General features: G+C 47.6%; 1 protein-coding gene across 1 annotated transcript in view; it reads right to left on the reverse strand.

The window, feature by feature from the left end:
* col27a1b (collagen, type XXVII, alpha 1b) overlaps positions 1–24,358 on the reverse strand; it is a 610,967-nt gene that overhangs the window by 146,608 nt on the left and 440,001 nt on the right. Inside the window, exons 37-40 of the mRNA XM_078227545.1 lie at positions 14,506–14,559; positions 11,352–11,456; positions 9,898–9,951; positions 5,811–5,864 (exon numbers count right to left, since the gene is read on the reverse strand). Coding sequence (XP_078083671.1) covers positions 5,811–5,864; positions 9,898–9,951; positions 11,352–11,456; positions 14,506–14,559 — 267 coding nt within the window. The remainder of the gene's footprint in view (positions 1–5,810; positions 5,865–9,897; positions 9,952–11,351; positions 11,457–14,505; positions 14,560–24,358) is intronic.

The raw sequence follows: 24,358 nt of genomic DNA on the forward strand, positions 1-24,358 counted from the left end.
TTTTCCTCATCTCTGTTCTGTCGGGGGACTAGCAGGGTAAATACATGGGGCTACGGGGATAGGGCCTGGGTGGGATTGTTGTTGGTGCAGGTTTGATGGGCCGAATGCACTGTTGGGATTCTATGATTCTAAGTGGCATCTCAGTAACCTGATTAGCATAAAATCAATTCGCAAAAATACCAGATTGTAAAGGGAATAAGAGTCTACGCTGCATTATATTCTCATGCAGTATAAAATTGTTGCTCCCTTAACAATTCGGTATTCTTGTCCTGATGAGTGCAAGATGAAAAGCTTCGACAGCATGTGTCTTTTTGAATAATACTCGGGATCTGTCCTACCAAACAACTACAAAACAATGATAACCTTGTTACATCAAAATATTTTAGCCTCAGCTTAGTTTTTAGTTCATCTTTGTATGGACGCCAAACATTACAAATGTAAATTCACTTATAATGTCCTCAGCCTTGGCCAGTATTTCCCTCCTGTGTCCTTATAGTTTTCAACAAGCGAAGTAAACAGCAGCTAGAATCTCGTCCAAAATAGCTTCAGCTTCCTGGCAGAATAACTGTGTTTATTTTTGGACGCAGAGTACTTTAAAGAAAGTATTAACATCGTTATAAATTTTATAAAAGATCTGGTGTGTTTTGCAGGAAAGCAAATAACACAGTCAAACTGTGATTCATAACCATTAAAAGGATATACAGCCTTCCAAAATTGAGGAGTAAAAATCAATTTCCCAAAAGTGGCCGGGTTAACTCCTTGAATTCCACAGTTAAAATTCAAAACCCTTTTCATTATTCTGAGTGAATTGCCAGCCTCCCATCCATTGACTCTGTCTACACTTCCCACTGCCTCGGCAAAGCAGCCAGCATAATTAAGGACCCCACGCACCCCGGACATTCCCTTGTCGCCACACTCCGGCGCTTGTTCGGGTCAATGCACCCTAACCAGCACGTCTTTCAGACTGTGGGAGGAAACCGGAGCACCCGGAGGAAACCCACGCAGACACGGGGAGAATGTGCAAACTCCACACAGACAGTGACCCAAGCCAGGAATCAAACCCAGGTCCCTGGTGTTGTGAGGCAGCAGTGTTAACCATCGTGCCGATCTTTCTCTACACCCTAGCTATGACTGTAAAACTACTTTCTGCACTCTCTTGTTTCCTTCTCTATGAACGGTATGCTCTTTTTAGTGCGCAAGAAACAATATTTTTTACTGTCTACTAATACATGTGACAATAATAAATCAAATTTAAAAAAGCACGGTGGATAGGGGAGAGTTGACGGGTATTGTCCAGATGGACTTCCAGACAGCATGTGTTAAGATTCCGCACAAGGGTAAACAGGATTTGGAGGCAGCCATAGGACATGGATCCACACTGAGGTCTCAACTTTGCAGCATACATATAATCTCTTCCACCTTCTTCCTTTGGGAAAAAGATACAAAAGTCTGAGGTCACGTACCAATCGACTCAAGAACAGCTTCTTCCCTGCTGCTGTCGGACTTTTGAATGGACCTACCTCGCATTAATTTAATCTTTCTCTACACCCTAGCTATGTCTGTAACCCTACATTCTGCACCCTCTCCTTTCCTTCTCTATGAACGGTATGCTTTGTCTGTATAGCGCGCAAGAAACAATACTTTTCACTGTATGTTAATGCATGTGAAAATAATAAATCAAATCAAATTAGTGCTTGGGTGGCACAGTGGTGAGCACTGCTGCCTCACAGTGCCAGGGACCCGGGTTCGATTCCGGCCTCGGGTCAGTGTCTGTGTGGAGTTTGCACATTCTTCCTGTGTTTGCGTGGGTTTCCTCCGGGTGCTCCGGTTTCCTCCCACAGTCCCAAAGATGTGCAGGTTAGGTGGATTGGTTGTGCTAAATTGCCCCTTACTGTCCCAAGATGTGTAGATTAGATGGATTAGCCACAATAAATGTGTGAGGTTACGGGGATAGGGTGGGGGATAGGGATACTCTGTCAGAGAATTGGTGCAGACTCGATGGGCCGAATGGCCTCTTTGGCACGGTAGGGATTCTATGATTCTTTGACTGTCTGTGTGGAGTTTGCACATTCTCCCAGTATCTGCGTGGGTTTCCTCCGGGTGCTCCGGTTTCCTCCCACTGTCCAAAGATGTGTGGGCTAGGTGGATTGGTCACATTAAATTGCCCCTTATAGTCCAAAGGTGTTCAGTGGATTAACCATGGTAGATATGTGGTTCACAGGTATAGGATGGGGAGGATGGTCCAGGGTAAGATGCTCTGTCAGAGAGTCGGTGCAGACTCAATGGGCCGAATGGCCTCCTTCTGCATTGTAGGGATTCCATAGTTCTATGGATAATGGAATGGAGAGTTGTATATCCATGCTTGTACAGGACACTTGGAGGTACAGGAACCTGACTGAATGGGAGGATGAAATTACAAAGAGACATGCACAGTCTCAGTGAATTGGTACAACGGCAGCGGATTGGATGCAAGATGGGGAAATGTGAGGCCCTCCAAATAGATCTGAAGCAGACACATTGGAATGTTTCCTTAACAGCAAGAGGCATTGGAACATCGGAACATAGGGACAGAGGAATTAGGAACAGAAGTCGGCAAGTTCTGCCCTTCGAGCTGCTCCGCCATTCAATCAGATCATGGCTGATCTCTCCCTGGTCCCAAATCCACCTCCCCACCTGCTCCCCATATCCCTTTAACCCGTTTTTAAATTAGTAATATATCTATCTCCTTCTTGAAACCATTCAATGATTCAGACTCCACCGCGCTCTGGGGCAGCAAGTTCCACAAATCACCACCCTCTGCGAGAAGTAGTTCCTCCTCATCTCAGTTTTAAATCTACCGCCTCTCAACCTATACCCTGTGACCTTTTGTTCGAGATTGTCCCACAAGGGGAAACATTTGGTCTACATTTACTTTATCAATCCCTTTTGGGATATACCTCGATCACATCCCCTCTCATCCTTCTAAAGGGCCATCTAGATTATCGGTGTTGTAAAGGAGCAAAGGAATCCAGATATAAAACCACTCAGTTTTACAGGGGCAAGAAGTGGTCAGAAAGACTAAGGGAATGTTGGCCATTATCACAAGGAGACTGGAATTCAAAAGTGAAGGAGTGATGCTTCCGTTCTAATCCTGACCAGACCACATCTGAAACTCTGTATTCAGTTTTGGCCACTATACCTCGGGAAATATATATCATAGAATCAGAGAATCCCTACAGAGGCCATTCGGCCCATCGAGTCTGCACAGACCACAATCCCGCCCAGGCCCCATCCCCGTAACCTCACGTATTTACCCTGCTAATCCCCCTGACAAAAAGGGGCAAATTAGCATTGTCAATGCACCTAACCCACACATCTTTGGACACTAAGGGGCAATTTAGCATGGCCAATCCCCCTAACCTGCACATCTTTGGACACTAAGGGGCAATTTAGCATGGCCAATCTCCCTAACCTGCACATCTTTGGTCACTAAGGGGCAATTTAGCATGGCCAATCCCCCTAACCTGCACATCTTTGGTCACTAAGGGGCAATTTAGCATGGCCAATGCACCTAACCTGCACATCTTTGGTCACTAAGGGGCAATTTAGCATGGCCAATGCACCTAACCCACACATGTTTGGAGTGTGGGAGGAAACCGGAGCACCCGGAGGAAACCCACGCAGACACAGGGAGAACATGCAAACTCCACCCGAGGCTGCAATTGAACCCGGGTCCCTGGTGCTGTGAGGCAGCAGTGCTCACCACTGCGCCACCGTGCCGCCCATGGTGGAGAGAGTGCACTGGGAAGGGTGCAGTGCAGATTCGTAGGCATTATACCAGGATTTAATAGGTTAAATTATAACCTGAGTCTGGAAAATGTCGGCGAATATTCCCTGGAGTTTAGAAAGTGAAGTGTAATCGAATAACGGTGTTCAAAATGACAAATGTTAAAAGCAACAAGCTATTTCCTCTATTGGGAGAATTCGATCCAAGAGTGCATGCTCTGAAAATCCGAGCCAGGCCACGGAGGGTGAAATGAGGAAGGATTTCACTGCCGGCTCTGGGATTCCTCTTCCAAAGGGTTGTGGATGCTGAGTTAATTGGAATTTTCAGGATGTGGTCAATAGATTTTTATTCGGCGTGGCTATTGAGTAACGTGGACCAAACAGTGGTTAAATGGGGTTGAGACACAGATTGAGTCCTCATTTAGACACGCAATGTCAAAGAGCTGGCTGGTGCTCCTGTGCTGCGATGCTCATTCAAGGCAGCAAATTTAACTCACTGAAGCCCAAATTTTCCACAACTTCTGCTGGTGGCATCTTCCAGTCCCCCCACTACCTCTCCCCGCTCCCCACCCCACCCAACACCCCCACCCAGTGCGCTTCCTGGTGGCAGAGGATGTGGCGCAAGCAAAATCCTGTAGACAATGGGACCAGTGAGATTGGAGAGAGGAAAGGAAGGAGGAAGGGGAGAGAAGGAGGGAAGGAAGGATGGACGGAGAGGAGGGAAGGGAAGGAAGGAATGGAGGAAGGATGAAGGAAGGGGGAGGGAAGGAAGGATGAAGGAAGGGAGGGAAGGAGAGAGGGAAGGAAGGACGGAGGGAGGGAAGGAAGGACGGGAAGGACAAAGGGAGGGAGGGAAGGAAGGAACCAAGGAAAGAAGGGAGTGAGGGAAGGAACCAAGGAAAGAAGGGAGTGAGGGAAGGAACCAAGGAAGGATTAAGGGAGGGAAGGAACAAAGGAAGGGAGGGGGGAGAGAGGGAAGGAGGGAGGGAAGAAAGGAGAGGGGAGAGAGGGAGGGATGGATGGAGGGAAGGAGGGCAGAAAATCTCACCCTAAGCCTTTAGAAGGGCACGGAGTGAAAGGAGCAGGAAGAATGTTTCCCTTAACGTCAGGTGTTGAATTATTCGCCTCAGCTCACATGGTGAATAAATGTGTTACTAACAGATAGTGAGGTGTATTTGAAAACAGTTATTCCAAAATTTCTGCTGCTGCAGATTTCACATCTGGTGCTGAGTAAACTTTGCTGGAAGCCAGTATTCCGGCTGTGGAAACGGAAACTCGGGAGCCGGAAAATTCTTCTTGCCTGATAACCCCTGCTTTATCCCAGCCCTATTGGAGAAGCAAGCACCTTGTGTGTGTGTGTGTGTTTGTGAGTGAGTGTATCTGTGTGTGTGAGTGTTGTGTCTGTGAGTGAGTTTGTGTGTCTGTGAGTGAGTGCGTGTGTCTGTGTGTGTTTGTGAGTGAGTGCATCTGTGTGTGTGAGTGTGTGTCTGTGAGTGTGTGTGTCTGTGAGTGAGTGCGTGTGTCTGTGTGTGTGAGAGTGTGTGTGAGAGTGTGTGTGTCTGTGAGTGAGTGTGTGTGTCTGTGAGTGAGTGTGTCTGTGTGTGTCTGTGAGTGAGTGTGTGTGAGTGAGTGTGTGTGTGTGTGTGTCTGTGTGTGTGTGTGTGTGTGTGTCTGTGAGTGAGTGTGTGTGTGTTTGTGAGTGAGTGTATCTGTGTGTGTGTCTGTGAGTGAGTGTGTGTGTGTGTTTCTTTCTCTAATTTTGCTTTCTATCATTCAGAAATCGACACTTCCTGAAAATCAGTTTTTTATCTGATAAAAAACAGGTGCATATTTTCGCAACTGGAACGCAAGCTTTGTGCACACAGAGGGTTACTGTGAGGACGCTTCTGCCTGCCTTTGCAAGAAGAATGGAGGCCGCTGTAGGAACTCCGGCTTATTCTGTCCGACTGCCCAGTTGGACTGGGTTGTAATGAAGGAGCCAGGCTGCAAAACAAAAGCCCCCATTATCCATAGAAAATCAGTCCGGGATGATTAGAAAATCATACCTTCTCTCCTGGTTCACCTGTGAGTCCAGGCTCACCAATAGGACCAGGAAGCCCCTGTAAAACAGAGAGAGCGGAAGAAATCAGAAACAGCCTTCAGTGTCCAATGTTATGACTTGAATGTAAATGGGATCTGTGGCAAGTGGACCCAGTTTCGAGTCCAGCAGAACAACTGAGAAGGATTGAGAGGGAAAGCCATAGCTGGAGCCAAAGTTGGAACTCGTTGGTATAAGCTGTCAATACACATCACGTTTTCTGCTTTCCCTGCTACTGTGAGGGAACCTTGTGTTGCACCAACTCTTCCCTAAATCACAGAATTGATACAGCACAGGCCATTCAGCCCTTTGTGCCCATGCCAGCTTCCCGAATGAGCAATTCACCCCCCCGCCCTCTTCCCATGGCACCAATTTCAGGGCAGCCGCTCACAGTTTGGGGTCAGGAATTGGATTGCATATTCTGGATTTTTTAGAGGTGGGGTTCTAAATAATACCAACTGGGAAAGGTCGAATTTGGACTATTGTGTGCAGTTCTGGTTGCCGCACTACCAGAAGGAGGTGGAAGCTTTGGAGAGAGTGCAAAGAAGGTTCACCAGGATGTCGCCTGGTCTCGAGGGTGTTGGCGATGAGGAGAGGTTGAATAAACTAGGATTGTTTTCACTGGGAAGACGGAGGCTGAGGGGAGACCTGATAGAGGTCTACACAATTATGAGGGGCATAGACAGGGTGGATAGTCAGAGGCCTTTTCCCCAGGGGGGAAGTGTCAATTACAAGGGGGCACAGGTTCAAGGTGAGGGGGGGAAAGTTTAAGGGAGATGTGCAGGGGGGAAGTTTCCATGCAGAGAGTGGTGGGTGCCTGGAACGCGCTGCCAGAGGAGGTGGTGGAAGCAGGCACATTAGCACCATTTAAGAGGCATCTGGATGGGTGCATGAATAGGGAGGGAATAGAGGGATATGGACCAAGTAAGGGCAGAAGGCTTTTTCTTTAGTTTAGTTGGGGCATCATGATCGGCACAGGCTTGGAGGGCCGAAGGGCCTGTTCCTGGGCTGTACTTTTCTTTGTTCTTTGCTTGTCTTTCAACTTGATCAGTTAATGGAGTTGAAATGATCTGGAAGAAGGAGTAACTGGGGAGATCAGTAAGTTTGCGGACGACACAAAACTGGCAGGACTTGCAGATAGTGAGGAACATTGTCAGAGGCTACAGAAGGATATAGATAGGCTGGAAATTTGGGCAAGGAAATGGCAGATGGAGTTCAATCCTGATAAATGCGAAGTGATGCATTTTGGTGGGAATAATGTAGGGAGGAGCTACACGATAAATGGAAGAACCATAAAGGGTGTAGAGACGCAGAGGGACCTGGGTGTGCAAGTCCACAGATCTTTGAAGGTGACGTCACAGGTGGAGAAGGTGGTGAAGAAGGCATATGGCATGCTTGCCTTTATAGGACGGGGCATAGAGTATAAAAGTTGGGGTCTGATGTTGCAGATGTATAGAACGTTGGTTCGGCCGCATTTGGAATACTGCGTCCAGTTCTGGTCGCCACACTACCAGAAGGACGTGGAGGCTTTGGAGAGAGTACAGAGGAGGTTTACCAGGATGTTGCCTGGTATGGAGGGGCTTGGTTATGAGGAGAGATTGGGGAAACTGGGGTTGTTCTCCTTGGAAAGACGGAGGATGAGGGGAGACTTAATAGAGGTGTATAAAATTATGAAAGGCATAGATAGGGTGAACGGTGGGAAGCTTTTCCCCGGGTCGGTGGTGACGTTCACGAGGGGTCATAGGTTCAAGGTGAAGGGGGGGAGGTTTAACACAGATATCAGAAGGACATATTTCACACAGAGGGTCGTGGGGGCCTGGAATGTGTTGCCGGGCAAGGTGGTGGAGGCGGACACACTGGGAACGTTTACGACTTATCTAGACAGCTATATGAACGGAGTGGGAATGGAGGGATACAAAAGAGTGGTCTAGTTTGGACCAGGGAGCGGCGCGGGCTAATTGTTCCTGGTTTCTCGTTTCAAGGCTTCATTCTACGATCATCTTGCTGGTGCCAGTACAGAGTGAGACTGCGGATAGTTGGGAACCTGTCTCGGGGGCAGGGAATTCATATGGTGTTCGTGGAAGTGGAAATGACTAGGGTTGGGAAGCATTTTCCGATCGGGGCCATTGTGATCTCCTGGACTCGTTTCGATCGCCTCAGGGGGTCGGAGAGGAATTTCCCAGATTTTTTTTTTTCCCCATATTGGCCCTGGGGTTTTTCACTCTGGGTTTTCGCCTCTCCCTGGAGATCACATGGTCTGGAATGGGGGGGTGGGGGTAAGTTAATAGGTGTAATGAACAAAGCATCATAGCTGTGAGGGACAGCTCGGTGGATAGGATATTGGTATGTAGATAGGCTGGAAAATTGGGCGGGGATCCTGGATTCAGGATTCAATCCTGGACCGGGGAGCGGCGCGGGCTTGGAGGGCCGAAGGGCCTGTTCCTGTGCTGTATTGTTCTTTGTTCTTTGAAACCGTAAGCAGAATTGCCACGATTATATTAAATGGCAGAGCAGGCTCGAAGAGCTGAATGGCCTACTTCTGCCTCTAATTCTTGTGCAACCCTGCACAATCTTCCTCTTCAGATTAAAATCCAATTCCCGGTCAAACCTGTCTCCAGCATCCTCTCAGACAGAGCATTCCAGATCTTAAACATCTGCCCGTGTCTCTCTGGTTCTCATCCCTTCCACCATTGGGAACAGGTTTTTCCTATCCACTCTGTCCAGACCCTGCATGATTTTGAAAGCTTCCATCAAATTTCCTCTTAACTTGCTGTTCTCCAAGGACGACAGTTCCAGCTGCTCTAATCTACCTAGGGGAACCAAATTACCTCATTCCCACTCCCGTGAATCTTTCCTGTACTTTGTCTAATGTCTTCATGTCTTCGTCACATCAGCCGGAATGTTACCGGCACACCCGCCCCGATTCCGGGGGCGGGGAAGGCTCGGAGAATGGCATTCTCGGTTAGCCTCGGGCGGAATCGTATGAACCTCGGGCGGACGTGCCGGTAAATTCCGCCCATCGTCTTAATCCCATTTCTATTGACGCTTTACCCTTTATTCAGAGAATCAGATGTTGCGTTTTGGAAATAAGAATTGGTAGGGATTAAGGGATGAACATTCATATGCAGTTCCCGACTTGAATAATGACCTCTCTCCACTCCAATGCAGCCCCCATCCCATCCCGATACAACATTTTTTCTACTCATTCATGGGACATGGGCATCGCTGGATGGCCAGCATTTATTGCCCATCCCTAGTTGCCATTGGAGGGCAGTTGAGAGTCAACCACATTGCTGTGGCTCTGGAGCCACACGTAGGCCAGACTGGGTAAGGACGGCAGATTTCCTTCCCTAAAGGACATTAGTGAACTAGATGGGTTTTTCTGACAATCAACAATGGTTTCATGGTCATCAGTAGATTCTTAATTCCAGATATCTTTAGTGAATTCAAATTCCACCACCTGTCATGGCAGGATTTGAACCCGGGTCCCCAGGATATTAGCTGAGTTTCTGGATTAATAGTCCAGCAATAATACCACTAGGCCATCGCCTCCCCTTGCAGGCCAGTCTATAAATGGGTCCATTCCAATTCTCTTTCTCTACCTAAGGCAGACTTTTCGTCTGTTTCCAGGTGTAATAATTCCTGGAACAGGTTTCTAGTCTGTCGCCAGAGGCTTATAACTTGAGGGGACGCTACTCCACATCAAGCGTGGCTGACCAGGAGTCTCTCCTGCTTACCGCCAGCCATTGACGTGTTTGGAAGGATTTTACAGGTTGACATCTCAAACCTGTTTGACCTCGTTATGAACGCACCTTCCTCGACCACCAAGTGCTAGGGTGGGACTCGAACCCAGAGCTTCTGGTTCAGAGGCAGGGACGCTACCCACTGCGGCACAAGACCTCCCTATAAATGGATACCTCACACATCAGTGACATGTCTGACCAGGAATACATTGAATATTTTCTTTGTTGTCCAGTCAGAGTCCAATTTCATTCCCATATACATCAGAAAAAGTATTTTAAAAGCATGTTTCTTCAAGATTGTTGACACTTTACCTTTGGTCCCATCTCCCCCAGCACCCCAATGATCCCCTCCACTCCCGATGGTCCCTGCAAAAGTAAACAAAGGGGTTAAAAGAATTTTACATTTGAAGCCTTCACCTATTTATGAAGAATTTTCAATTAAACAGTTATTTCATAGAATCATAGGATCCCTGGGGCGCAGAAGGAGGCCATTCAGTCCATCGGGTCTGCACTGACTCTCCAACAGAGCATCTGTCCCAGAACCACCCCCAGCCTCATTCCCTTAACCCCACGTATTTATCTTGCTAACCCCCTAACCTACACATTGTTGGACACTAAGGGGCAATTTAGCACGGCCAATCCATCTAACCTACACATCGTTGGACACTAAGGGGCAATTTAGCATGGCCAATCCATCTAACCTACACATCTTGGGACACTAAGGGGCAATTTAGCATGACCAATCCACCTAACCCGCACATCTTTGGAAAGTGGGAGGGAATCCGGAGTACCCGGAGGAAACCCATGCAGACACGGGGAGAATGTGCAAACTCCACACAGTCACCCAAGGCTGGAACCGAATCGGGTTCTCTGGCGCTGTGAGGCAGCAGTGCTCACCACTGTGCCACCGTGCCGCCCTATCATTTGTTGATGATAATTGTTCAGATACAAATTACTGAGCAGACGTGAATTGCTGGCATCAATTACCATAGGGAGCGCACACTGCTGACTTAAGTTGCGAGGATCGCTCTTTACATTGTTAATTTTGTTGTAATGACCATGCTGTCCAGCTGGATACAGTTAATTTTCAGACATTGCGTCATAGGTTCTTTAGTTAGTCAACGAGGCAGGTAAGTGGTCTCCAAATCTTCCGCTGAGGTTGTTTGGCACTCATGTTAAGCCAGAGGAATTTCAGCTTATTCTCAACCAGAGGAGGCAGCACTGCCAGTGTTCCGGTGAATTGGAGGAGGTGCATGATGTGGTGCTGTGGACACACTATGTTGGGTGTACAGCATTAAGACAGTGAGGTGGAGATGTTGGCCTGGGAGCTGCTTTTTCAGTTCCACCTCTCCGAGCTGGCCTGATCTTAGCTATCCCAATTAAATATCGCCCAAAAGAGAGGCATTGGTGAGCAAAGAACAAAGAACAGTGCTGCACAGGAACAGGCCCATCGGCCCTCCAAGCCTGCGCCAAATATGATGCCTGCTGAAACTAAAACCGTATGCACTTACAGTGCCTGTATCCTTCCATTCCCATCCTATTCATGTATTCGTTTAGTTGCCCCTTAAATGCCGCTATCGTATCTGCTCCCACCACCTCCCCCGGCAATGAGTTCCAGACATTCACCACCCTCTGTGTAAAAAACTTGCCTCGCACATCTCCTCTAAACTTTTCCCCACGCACCTTAAACCTCTGTCCCCTAGTACTTGACTTTTCTACCCAAGGGATGAAATGAACTCAGGATTGTTCATCAAGTGCCACCCAACCACGGAATCACGTCCAACAAGCGGGATGGGATCTTCTGGCTCTTCACGCCGGCAGGATTTTCCAGTCCCGCTGATGGTGCCCTCCTGCCGCAGGGTTCCTGGTGGCTTCAATGGGAAATCCCATTGACAGCGGCTGGATCAGTAGATCCCACCAGTGGCCAATGGTGGGCCACCTCCCTCTGCCAAAAAACTCACCAGAGAGGGAGAGGGTACAAGGTCAAACAGGAGGACAAGGTTGCTAACTATCTGGTATACTCTCAGACAGTGGGCAGGTCAGGGATGGAGACAGCAGCATCAGATATCCCATGTTTAGTTGGAAGAAGTTACAGTTCATCCGTTGCTGATGTCAGGTGTCAGTCTGACGGCAGAGGCATCCCAGAGGGTTACGGTTACACGCCAATGAAATATGTATGGATGGCATGACCAAGGGGCAGCAACTGGATGCAGGAACAGGAGAGGACCAAATATGGTCAGGAAAAAACAATGGACGCTGATTGAAATAGAGAGATTTGATTTGATTTATTATTGTCATATGTATTAGTATACAGTGAAAAGTATTGTTTCTTGCGCGCTGTACAGAAAAAGCATACCGTTCATAGAGAAGAAAGGAGAGAGTGCAGAATGTAGTGTTACAGTCATAGTTAGTGTGTGGAGAAAGATCAACTTAACGCAAGGTAGGTCCATTCAAAAGTCTGACAGCAGCAGGGAAGGAGCTGTTCTTGAATCGGTTGGTATGCGACCTCAGACTTTTGTATCTTTTTCCTGATGGAAGAAGGTGGAAGAGAGAATGTCCAGGGTGCGTGGGGTCCCTAATTACGCTGGCTGCTTTGTCGAGGCAGCGGGAAGTGTAGACAGAGTCAATGGATGGGAGGCTGGTTTGGGTGACGGACTGGGCTACATTCACGACTTTTTGTAGTTTCTTGCGGTCTTGGGCAGAGCAGGAGCCATACCAAGCTGTGATACTACCAGAAAGAATGCTTTCTATGGTGCATCTGTAAATGTTGGTGAGAGTCGTAGCTGACATGCCAAATTTCCTTAGTCTTCTGAGAAAGTAGAGGCGTTGGTGGGCTTTCTTAACTATAGTGTCGGCATGGGGGGGGACCAGGACAGGTTGTTGGTGATCTGGACACCTAAAAACTTGAAGACGGAATGAGATAAGCGGTGATTTCCAGAAAGTGGAGCTGATGTGGTTGAAAGCTTGGCTGTCAATGGTGAGGTGTAGGTGGGGAAAGGACAAGTGTCAGATGGCTGAAGGATGTGGGGGTGAAATAGGCTGGAGCAACATCACAGAGAGATCTGAAGGTGAGGATTTTAAATTTAATTCTGGGATTGACAGACAGTGAGTGAGGAGTGAAGGACATGTGTAACTTAGCAATTCAGTACGGTCATTCTCGGTAGGTTAGAGAAGAACCCAATCTTTCTCTTGTGGACTGAATATGGGGCAAAGTCATCCACCAGTAGACCAGGTGAGTAGTCAATGTCCAAGTCCACTTTTTACCACATTCGGGAGACAGCCAGGTGTCCGTCTTGCATGAGGCTCACATCAGTCAGTGAGGATGGATATGGTGAACATGTGACTTGGTGCAGGATAAAACGTGGACACAAAAGCTTTGGATGAGGCCAAGTCAATGGAAAGTGGGGAATGGGAGGCCGTCCGGAGAAAATTGGAATATTGTGGTCGAGAGGCAGCGGGGTAAGGAATGAAGGTTTCACCAGCAAATAGACTGAGGTGGTGATGGCGATGGTGATATTACACAGATAGAAGGAGGTGGCCCTTGCAATGGAGCGGGTACGAGGTCAAACAGAAGGACAAGGTTGTCAACTATCTGACAAAGTAGTATTACGGGTATCCAGCTGTCCAGTCAGATTGCAGGGCTTATGTCAGTGAGCTTTGGCTGCCACAGCTCAACATGCCTTAATGATCTCAAATATCTACCCTTACCAATGATGAAGCTTCCCATATCACTGAGATGACTATAGATAGTCAACATCTTTTCCCAAAGGTAGGGGAGTCTAAAACTAGAGGGCATAGGTTTAAGGTGAGAGGGGAGAGATACAAAAGTGTCCAGAGGGGCAATTTTTTCATACAAAGGGTGGTGAGTGTCTGGAACAAGCTGCCAGAGGTAGTAGTAGAGGCGGGTACAATTTTGTCTTTTAAAAAGCGTTTAGACAGTTACATGGGTAAGATGGGTATAGAGGGATGTGGGCCAAACGCGGGCAATTGGGACTAGCTTAGTGGTAAAAACTGGGCGGCATGGACAAGTTGGGCCGAAGGGCCTGTTTCCATGCTGTAAACCTCTATGACTTCTCCTGCGGGTGATCTTATAGACGATCCCTGTTGTCTGAAGCTTAAGTTGTCTGATTTCAAGAAGAAATTAGATATAGCTCTTGGGGCTGAAGGGATCAAGGGATATGGGAGGAAGGTGGGTCAAGATATTGAATTTGATGATCAGCCATGATCTAACTGAATGGCGGAGCAGGCTCGAAGGGCCGAATGGCCTCCTCCTGTTTCTAGTTTCTACGTTTCTATATTTCTAAGCCCTTGTATGAATACGTCAAATACACAGTTAGGTATCTTTGATAGACCAGGGTTTCTAGAATATGGATTTTGTTACAAAAATCTAGAACCTACCCTCTGATATTATAATTTTAAAGAAAATAAAAGTTAAAGTTTATTTATTAGTCACTAGTAGGCTTACTGTGAAAATCCCCCAGTCGTCACACTCTGGCGCCTGTTCGGGTACACTGAGGGAGAATTTAGCATGGCCAATGCACCCTAACCAGCACGTCTTTCGGACTGTGGGAGGAAACTGGAGCACCTGGAGGAAACCCACGCAGACATGGGGAGAACGTGCAAACTCCACACAGACAGTGACCCAAGCCGGGAATCGAATCCGGGTCCCTGGTGCTGTGAGGCAGCAGTTCTAACCACTGTGCCGCCCCATTATTTCAGTAGGAATTTCGGCAGAAACGTCTTCACCCCGCAAGTGGTGAGAATGTGGAAGTCACTACCACAGCAAGTGGTTGAGGTGAATAGCGTTTTTCCAAATGTCCTATCTGTAGTTATTAAGTACAATATGGATCGTCTCTCTCCTGATTAAGTACCTCTTCCATGCAGTCTGGGGTCCTGTGAAGCAATTATAGAAGTACTTACTGGCTCCCCTTGGACTCCTTTGGCTCCTGGAGGACCTGACGGCCCTGGAATACCCTACAACAACAGGATGGATTCCGGTCATTCTCAAGAGCCGAATATTTGATGAACAAGTTAAACCAATGACAAGTTGAAACAAGCGATACTATTCAAAAACAGAAAATGCTGGAAAATCTCAGTAGGCCTGACAGCATCTGTGGGAAGAGAATTGAGCCAACGTTTCGAGTCTAGATGACTCTTCGTCAAGTACTACTGTTTGGATTCTAAGTCACTATTCCAATTTCTCATCTGGGGGACCGCTTTGTGGAACACCCTCACTCAGTCCGCAAGCATGACCCCAACCTTCCTGTTGCTTGCCCCATTTTAACTCATGCCCGTCCGCCCCTGACCTGCTGCAATGCTCCAGTGAAACCCAACGCAAGCTGGTGGAGCAGCATCTCATCTTCCGATTGGGCAGTTCACAGCCCTCGGGGCTCAATGTTAAGTTTTCAAATTTCATTTTACAGGGTGTGAGGTCACTGGCTAAGCCAACATTTATTGCCCATCCCTAGTTGCCTTTGAGAAAGTGGTGGTGAGCTGCCTTCTTGAAATGCTGCAGTCCCTGAGGCATAGGTACACACACAGTGCTGTTAGGGAAGGAGTTCCAGGGTTATGACCCAGGGTAGGTCTTATGAGGAAAGGTTGAGGGAGCTAGGGCTGTTCTCTCTGGAGCGGAGGAGGCTGAGGGGAGACTTAATAGAGGTTTATAAAATGATGAAGGGGATAGAGTGAACTTTCAAAGACTATTTCCTCGGGTGGATGGAGCTATTACGAGGGGCCATAACTATAGGGTTCGTGGTGGGAGATATAGGAAGGATATCAGAGGTAGGTTCTTTACGCAGAGAGTGGTTGGGGTGTGGAATGGACTGCCTGCAGTGATAGTGGAGTCAGACACTTTAGGAACATTTAAGTGGTTATTGGATAGGCACATGGAGCACACCAGGGTGATAGGGAGTGGGATAGCTTGATCTTGGTTTCAGATAAAGCTCGGCACAACATCGTGGGCCGAAGGGCCTGTTCTGTGCTGTACTGTTCCATGTTCTATGACAGTGAAGGAATGGCAATGCATTTCCAAGCCAGGATGGTGAGTTACTCGGAGAGGAACCTCTGTTCCCAGTATCTGCTCCACTTATTCTTCTAAATGCTAGAAGTTGTAGTTTTAGAAGGTGCTGCCTAAGGAACATTGGTGAGTTCCTACAGTGCACCTTGGAGATGGTACACACGGCTGCCAATATTCATAGGTGGTGGAGGTTTGTGGAAGGGGTAGCAATCAATTTTGTCCTGGATGGTGTTGAGCTTCTTGAGTGTTGTTGGAGCTGCACCCATCCAGGCAAGTGGGGAGTATTCCATCACACTCCTGACTTGTGCCTTGTAGATGGCGGACAGGCTTTGGGAAGTCAGGAGGTGAGTTACTCACCACAGGATTCCTAGCCTTTGACTTGCTCTTGTAGCCTCAGTGTTTATATGGCTGGGTCCAGTTCAGCTGCTGCTCAATAGTAATCCCCAGGATGTTGATAGTGGGGGATTCTGTGATGGTAATGCCATTGAATGTCAAGGAGTAATGGTTAGATTTTCTCTTTTTGGAGATGGTCATTGCCCGGCACTTGTGTGGTGTGAATTTTACTTGCCACTTGTCAGCTCAAGCCTGGATATTGTCCAGGTCTTGCTGCATTTAGACATGAACTGGCTTCAGTATCTGAGGATTGTGAATAGTGTTGAACATTGTGCAGTCATCAGTGAACATCCCCACTTCTGACCTTATGATGGAGGGAAGGTCATTGATGAAGCAGCTGGAGATGGTTGGGCCTCGGACACTTCCCTGAGGGACTCCTGCAGTGATGTCCTGCTCAGCTTCTGCTTCCCTTATTTTACTCTTTGTCTCCCATATTCTCTCTCTGAGTTTTGTGCCCCATTTTTGACTTTATTTCTTTTTCTTTTTGAATGTAACCTATTCGATCAATCAGACCTTCTGACTCTAACTTCGTTTCCAAGTTTGAAATAGTATAATTTCATCTTGTAGAGAATAGTGAATTTCACTCCTTGGGGCAGAGACATTTAGGGGCGATTTGATGGAGGTCTTTAAAATGATATGGGGTTTTAACCAAGTAGGTCGTGAGAAACTATTAGGCACCACTTTCAAAAGTGTCTGTGGGAAGGCAAAGGGATGTCTGGTAAGTGGCAGGCTTTCAAAAAAGTGTTAACCAGGGTTCAGGGTAAGCACATTCCTCTCAGAGTGAAGGGCAAGGCTGGCAGAAGTAGGGAACCCTGGATGACTCGGGATATTGAGGCCCTGGTCACGAAGAAGAAAGAGGCACATGACATGCATAGGCAGCTGGGATCAAGTGAATCCCTTGAAGAGTATAGGGAGTGTAGGAGTAGAGTTAAGAGAGAAATCAGGAGGGCAAAAAGGGGACACGGGATTGTTTTGGCAGATAAGGCAAAGGAGAATCCAAAGAGCTTCTACAAATACATAAAGGGCAAAAGAGTAACAAGGGAGAGGGTAGGGCCTCTTAAGGATCAAAAAGGTCATCTATGTGCGGATCCACAAGAGATGGGTGAGATCTTAAATGAATATTTCTCATCAGTATTTACTGTTGAGAAAAGCATGGATGTTAGGGAACTTGGAGAAATAAATAGTGATGTCTTGAGGAGTGTACATATTACAGAGAAGGAGGTGCTGGAAGTCTTAAAGCGCATCAAGGTAGATAAATCCCCGGGACCTGATGAAGTGTATCCCAGGACATTGTGGGAGGCTAGGGAGGAAATTGCAGGTCCCCTAGCCGAAATATTTGAATCATTGATAGTCACAGGTGAGGTGCCTGAAGATTGGAGAGTGGCAAATGTTGTGCCTTTGTTAAAAAGGGCTGCAGGGAAAAGCCTGGGAACTACAGGCCAGTGAGCCTCTCATCTGTAGTGGGTAAGTTGTTGGAAGGTATTTTGAGAGACAGGATCTACAGGCATTTAGAGACGCAAGGACTGATTAGGGACAGTCAGCATGGCTTTGTGAGTGGAAAACCATGTCTCACAAATTTGATTGAGTTTTTTGAAGGGGTAACCAAGAAGGTAGATGAGGGCCGTGCAGTTGATGTTGTCTACATGGACTTTAGCAACGCCTTTGACAAGGTACCGCATGGTAGGTTGTTGCATAAGGTTAAATCTCACAGGATTCAGGGTGAGGTATCTAAATGGATACAATGGTTGTAGAGAGTTCTTTTTCAAACTGGAGGCCTGTGACCAGCGGTGTGCCTCAGGGATCAGTGCTGGATCCACTGTTATTTATCATTTATATTAATGATTTGGATGAGAATATAGGAGGCATGGTTAGTAAGTTTGCAGATGACACTAAGATTGGTGGCATGGTGGACAGTGAAGAAAGTTATCTCCAATTGCAACGGGGTCTTGATCAATTGGGCCAATGGGCTGACGAATGGCAGATGGAGTTTAATTCAGAGAAATGCGAGGTGATGCATTTTGGTAGATTGAACCAGGGCAGGATTTACTCAGTTAATGATAGGGCATTGGGGAGAGTTACAGAACAAAGAGATCTAGGGGTACATGTTCGTAGCTCCTTGAAAGTGGAGTTGCAGGTGGACAGAGTGGTGAAGAAGGCATTCAACATGCTTGGTTTCATCGGTCAGAACATTGAATACAGGAGTTGGAATGTCTTGTTGGAGTTGTACAAGACATTGGTAAGGCCACACTTGGAATACTGTGTGCAATTCTGCTCACCCTATGATAGAAAGGATATTATTAAACTAGAAAGAGTGCAAAAAAGATTTTCTAGGATGCTATCGGGACTTGATGGATTGAGTTATAAGGAGAGGCTGGATAGACTGGGACATTTTTCTCTGGAGCTTAGGAGGCTGAGGGGTGATCTTATGGAGGTCTATAAAATAAAGAGGGGCACAGATCAGCTAGATAGTCAATATCTTTTCCCAAAGGTAGGGGACTCTAAAACTAGGGGGCATAGGTTTAAGGTGAGAGGGGAGAAATACAAAAGTGTCCAGAGGGGACATTTTTTCACACAAAGGGTGGTGAGTGTCTGGAACAAGCTGCCAGAGGTAGTAGTAGAGGCGGGTACAATTTTGTCTTTTAAAAAGCATTTAGATAATTACATGGGTACGATGGGTATAGAGGGATATGGGCCAAATGCGGGCAATTGGGATTAGCTTCGGGGTTTTAAAAAAAAAGGGCGGCATGGACAAGTTGGGCCGAAGGTGCTGTCAGGGCCACCGGCCTGTAGTTCCCAGACTTTTCCCTGCAGCCCTTTTTAAACAAAGGCACAACATTTGCCACTCTCCAATCTTCAGGCACCTCACCCGTGACTATCGATGATTCAAATATCTCGGCTAGGGCCCCGCAATTTCCTCCCTAGCCTCCCACAATGTCCTGGGATACACTTCATCAAGTCCCGGGGATTTATCTACCTTGATGCGCTTTAAGACTTCCAGCATCTCCTTCTCTGTAATATGTACACTCCTCAAGACATCACTATTTATGTCCCCAAGTTCCCATGCTGTAAACCTCTATGACTCTATAACAAGGGTTATTAACCAGAGGAGAGGGAGTTAAGAGTTAGTGCAGCACAGTGGCACAGTGGTTAGCACTGCAGCCTCACAAGAACCATGGACCCGGGTTCGATTCCTGGTTTTGGGTCACTGTGTGTGTAGAGTTTGCACATTCTCCCCGTGTCTGCGTGGGTTTCCTCCGGGTGCTCCGGTTTCCTCCCACAGTCCAAAGATGTGCGGTTTAGGTGGACTGGCCATGGTTAGTGACAGGGGGACTGGCAAGGGTAAATGCATGGGGTTAAGCGTTATGGAGATAGGGCCTGGGTGGGATTGTGTTCGGTGCAGACTTGATGGGCTGAATGGCCTCCTTTTGCACTGCAGGGGTTTATTCTATGTGCATAAGATGGCTGGCCACAAAATCAAGTTGTAGGGGGTGGGATATGTGGGGTAAATCTTTTTTACACAATGAAACGCGATGATCAGGAAGTCTCTACATGAAAGGGAAGTGATGGTAGATGTAATAGGGCCTTTCTCATTTTAAAATTTATTGATTATTGTCACAAGTAGGCTTACATTAACACTGCAATGAAGGTACTGTGAAAATCCCCTCATCCCCACACTCCGGCGCCTGTTTGGGTACACTGAGGGAGAATTTAGCACGGCCAACGCACCTAACCAGCACGTCTTTCAGACTGTGGGAGGAAACCGGAGCACCCGGAGAAAACCCACACACACAGAGTTGATTGGGAGAAATTGTTCCCATTGGTGGAAGGATTGAGAACCAGAGGGCACTGATTCAAGGTAACTGGCAAAAGAATGAATAGCGATGAGGAAAGATGTTTTCAGGCTGGGAGCTGTTAGGGTCTGGATTGCACTGCCTGAGCGTGTGATCGAGGCGTTCGAGAGGGAACCAGATTATTATCTAAAAAAGGAAGAATGTGCAGGGCCAGAGAGTGAAGGGAGGGGGAATGGCACCCTCAGGTGAATTGGTCCTTCAGAGAGCCAGCACAGACACGATGGGCCAAACAGCCTCCTTTCTGTGCTGTAACCATTCTGCGATTCGACGAGATTGGTTGGTTTTGTTTGAGGGCGGAATATAGAATCGCTACAGTGCAGAAGGAGGCCATCCGGCCCATCGAGTTTGCACCGACCACAATCCCACCCAGGCCCTCCAACCCTACATATTTACCCTGCTAGTCCCTCTGAAACTAGGGTCAATTTAGCATGGCCAACCATAGAATCCCTAAAGTGCAGAAGGAGGCCATCCGGCCCATCGAGTCTGCACCGACCACAATCCCACCCAGGTCCTATCCCCATAAACCCATGCATTTACCCTAGCTAGTCCCCCTGACACCAAGGGGCAATTTAGCATGGCCAATCCACCTAACCCGCACATCTTTGGAATATGGGAGGAAACCGGAGCACCCGGAGGAAACCCACGCAGACACGGGGAGAATGTGCAGACTCTGCACAGACAGTGACCCGAGGCCAGAATTGAACCCGGGTCCCTGGCGCTGTGAGGCAGCCGTGCCAACCACTGTGCCACCGTGCCACCCCCACTGTGCCACCGTCCCTCCCGATACCCAACTAGATAACTAGGTACCAAAAGACTTCCTGCCCTCACTTGAACGATGCAGTGGAATCTTCTGCATTCAGCTGAAGACACAGATGGACCTCACTTTACGCGAAAAATAAAAATGACTGGAAAAGAAACTAAACCTTCAACAGGTTTACACAATGCCGGATTAATTCACTTTGCTGTCGGCAAAATCCTGATTGGAGAATGGAATTGCAATGCAGCAAATATCTTCCCGTTAACTCCCACTGTATGGAACGGCTAATCAAGCAGGCTGTTTAAATGTGCAGCCTTGACTGATACACTGCGCCTCAGCCGACCAAACCACTTCCCATCGACACCTACTGTACACAATTCGCGCTCCAAGCAAAATATTTAAATGCAAAATGGTGATAAAGCCAAACCACTTCTAATTCACTCTTCTTGGATATAATATCAGATCCAAGTACAACACCTTCAAGTTAAATTCTGATCTAAGCACAGAGTGTTCCCAAGCTATCCAGAATTGGTCATCAAGATCTCAAACACATTAATGACGTTTAACTGGAGGCAAAAGATCATTTTAGATATTTCAATAATTCCACACAAAATGTCTGATTTTAATCAGGTTGTTTCTTTTAGTTTGGACTGAAGATTCATTGAATCCCTACAGTGCAGAAGGAGGTCATCCGGTCCATCGAGCCTGCACCGACCGCAATCCCAGGCCCTATCCCCAAAACCCCATGCATTTACCCTAGCTAGTCCCCCCTGACACTAAGGGACAATTTAGCATGGCCAATCAACCTAACCTGTACATTTTTGAAGTGTGGGAGGAAACTGGAGCATCCGGAGGAAACCCACGCAGACACGGGGTGAACGTGCAAACTCCACACAGTCGAACAAGGCCGGAATCGAGCCCGGGTGCCTGGTGCTGTGAGGCAGCAGTGCTAACCACTGTGCCGCCCCCTGGGACACTATCGCCGCATCTTGGGACACTAAGGGACAATTTAACCTGGCCAATCCACCTAACCTGCATATCTTTGGACTGTGGGAAGAAACCGGAGCACCCGGAGGAAACCCACACGGACACGGGGAGAATGTGCAAACTACACACAGACAGTGACCCGAGCCGGGAATGGGACCCGGGTCCCTGGTGCTGTGAGGCAGCAGTGATAACCACTGTGCCACCGTGTCGCTTTACATGAAATACATTTGAACCGATTGAGTTGATGAATTATACTATTAAGATACTTCAATTATATTTTAAATCGTTTACAAAAATCCATGTCTGAAGACATATTTGATGGAAATTCTTTCATAATTGGCTGCAAGTTTTGAAGGTTGAGGGATTTTATAAAATATTTATGGAGTAGCTGAATTAAAATATCAGTCCGATGTTCGGACATGTACCAGAGCTGGGATCTTTCTGTGCTCATCCTTTTTTTCACACACAGGGTGGTGAGTGTCTGGAACAAGCTGCCAGAGGCAGTAGTAGAGGTGGGTACAATTTTGTCTTTTAAAAAGCATTTAGACAGTTACATGGGTAAGATGGGTATACAGGGATATGGGCCAAATGCGGGCAATTGGGACTAGCTTAGTGGTAAAAACTGGGCAGCATGGACAAGTTGGGCCGAAGGGCCTGTTTCCATGCTGTAAACCTCGATGACTCAAACTGATTAGACTCTGTATTTTTAATGTGCAAATTGGCCCCCGTTTCCCCAAACCCGTCATTATCCTTCATTAAAGGGCAATCGTGTACATTTCTCCAATAGAGACTATGACTCTAACAAGTAATTATTTGTTCATTCAAGGGAAGTGGTCAGGCATCGCTCGAACGGGGCGGCATGGCGGCACAGTGGTTAGCACTGCTGCCTCACAGCGCCAGGGACCCGGGTTAAATTTCCGGCTCGGGTCACTGTCTGTGTGGAGTTTGCACGTTCTCCCCGTGTCTGCATGGGTTTCCTCCCACAGTCCAAAGATGTGCGGGTAGGTTGATTGGTTATGCTAAATTGCCTGTTAGTGTCAGGGGGACTAGCTGGGGTAAATGCATGGGGCTATGGGGATAGGGTCTGGGTGGGATTATGGTCCGTGCTGACTCGATGGGCCGAATGGCCTCCTTTTGCACTGTAGGATTCAATGGTATTAATTGCCCATACCTAATTGCGCTTGAGAAGGCTTTCCTGACCCACTGCAGTCCATATCGTGTAGGTTATGGCAGATTCTGAGCCTCTGCAATGGGACGGGGACAGAAAGGGCAGCGATAGACTTTGTTCTTGGTTGCGATACCAGCAATGCTGTGGTTAATGACAACATCGTGCATACGTTACAGGATCAGTAAGCCTGAGGTCCAGACTAATGATCTGGAGACATAAGCTCGGATTCCGTCACTGGGGAATTGAGATTTGGGACAGAGTGCCACACACGACAATCGAGGCCAACCCCAAAACCAGGCAAAGTTGATCTGTCGGCTTTAACTGTTTGCCCATTGCCAGAGTGATGCTCCCGGCAGCCGTGACCCAAGGGACAGTTTGGCAGTGATGAGGGACAGTGAGATGAGGCAGCTGGGATCTCAGGGGAGGAGGGATTCCAGACGGACCGCAGCTTCAATATGAAGCCAGGAAGCTCGAAGGAACTCGCATGTACACAACCTCGGTGAGGTTTTGAACCACAGAATGCCGACAGTGCAGAAGCTGAACCCTACCCACTGAGGTATTTTCATGAAGGCCCTGCCCTTTCAACCTTGCCCCTCACCTGAAGTGTGGTGACCTTCAGGTTAAATCACCACCAGTCAGCTGGGACTATGGCAACTTTACCTAACTTACTGTGCAGAAGGAGATCATTCGGCCCATCAAGTCTGCACCGACTCTCTGAAAGAACATCCTCGCATGGCCCACCTCTCTGCCATAACCTTGTGCATTTAGCATGGCCTATCCACCTAACCTGCACATCTTTGGACATTAAGGGGCAATTTAGCATGGCCAATCCACCTAACCTGCACATCTTTGGGCACTAAGGGGCAATTTAGCATGGCCAATCCACCTAACCTGCACATCTTTGGACACTAAGGGGCAATTTAGCATGGCCAATCCACCTAACCTGCACATCTTTGGACACTAAGGGGCAATTTAGCATGGCCAATCCACCTAACCTGCACATCTTTGGACACTAAGGGGCAATTTAGCATGGCCAATCCACCTAACCTGCACATCTTTGGACACTAAGGGGCAATTTGACATGGCGATCTAATCTGGCAAAGGGCCCTCAAATAGGAAGTTGGCCTCAGATTTGCACCCACAGTGAGCCGAAAGTGTTCTCATCTCAATGATAGGTAGCACACTTCTGATCTGCAAAGAACGTCCAGACATCACATTGGAACCTGCAGTATCTGTTCCTCACCTGGGAAACGAGTGTAATGAGATTCCCAGTAGGCTCGCAATGTAGCTGACTTATTCTTGCTAGAAGCTACATATATTCATAGCAGGATCCTGGCCTCTGCAGGCAAAAGGAACTTGTCCAGACATTGCAATGTTCTGAATAAACCAAAGCAGGTGAGACTCTAGCTCCCTGGTGCATTCACCATGACAACATCTCGACCAATCAGAGCCGACCTTATAGAGGTCTATAAAATAATGAGGGGCATAGACAAGGTAGATAGTCAATACCTTTTCCCAAAGGTAGGGGAGTCTAAAGCTAGAGGGCATAGGTTTAAGGTGAGAGGGGAGAGATACAAAAGTGTCCAGAGGGGCAATTTTTT

Source organism: Mustelus asterias, chromosome 13 (assembly GCF_964213995.1).
Source record: "Mustelus asterias chromosome 13, sMusAst1.hap1.1, whole genome shotgun sequence".
Classification (NCBI taxonomy): domain Eukaryota; kingdom Metazoa; phylum Chordata; class Chondrichthyes; order Carcharhiniformes; family Triakidae; genus Mustelus; species Mustelus asterias.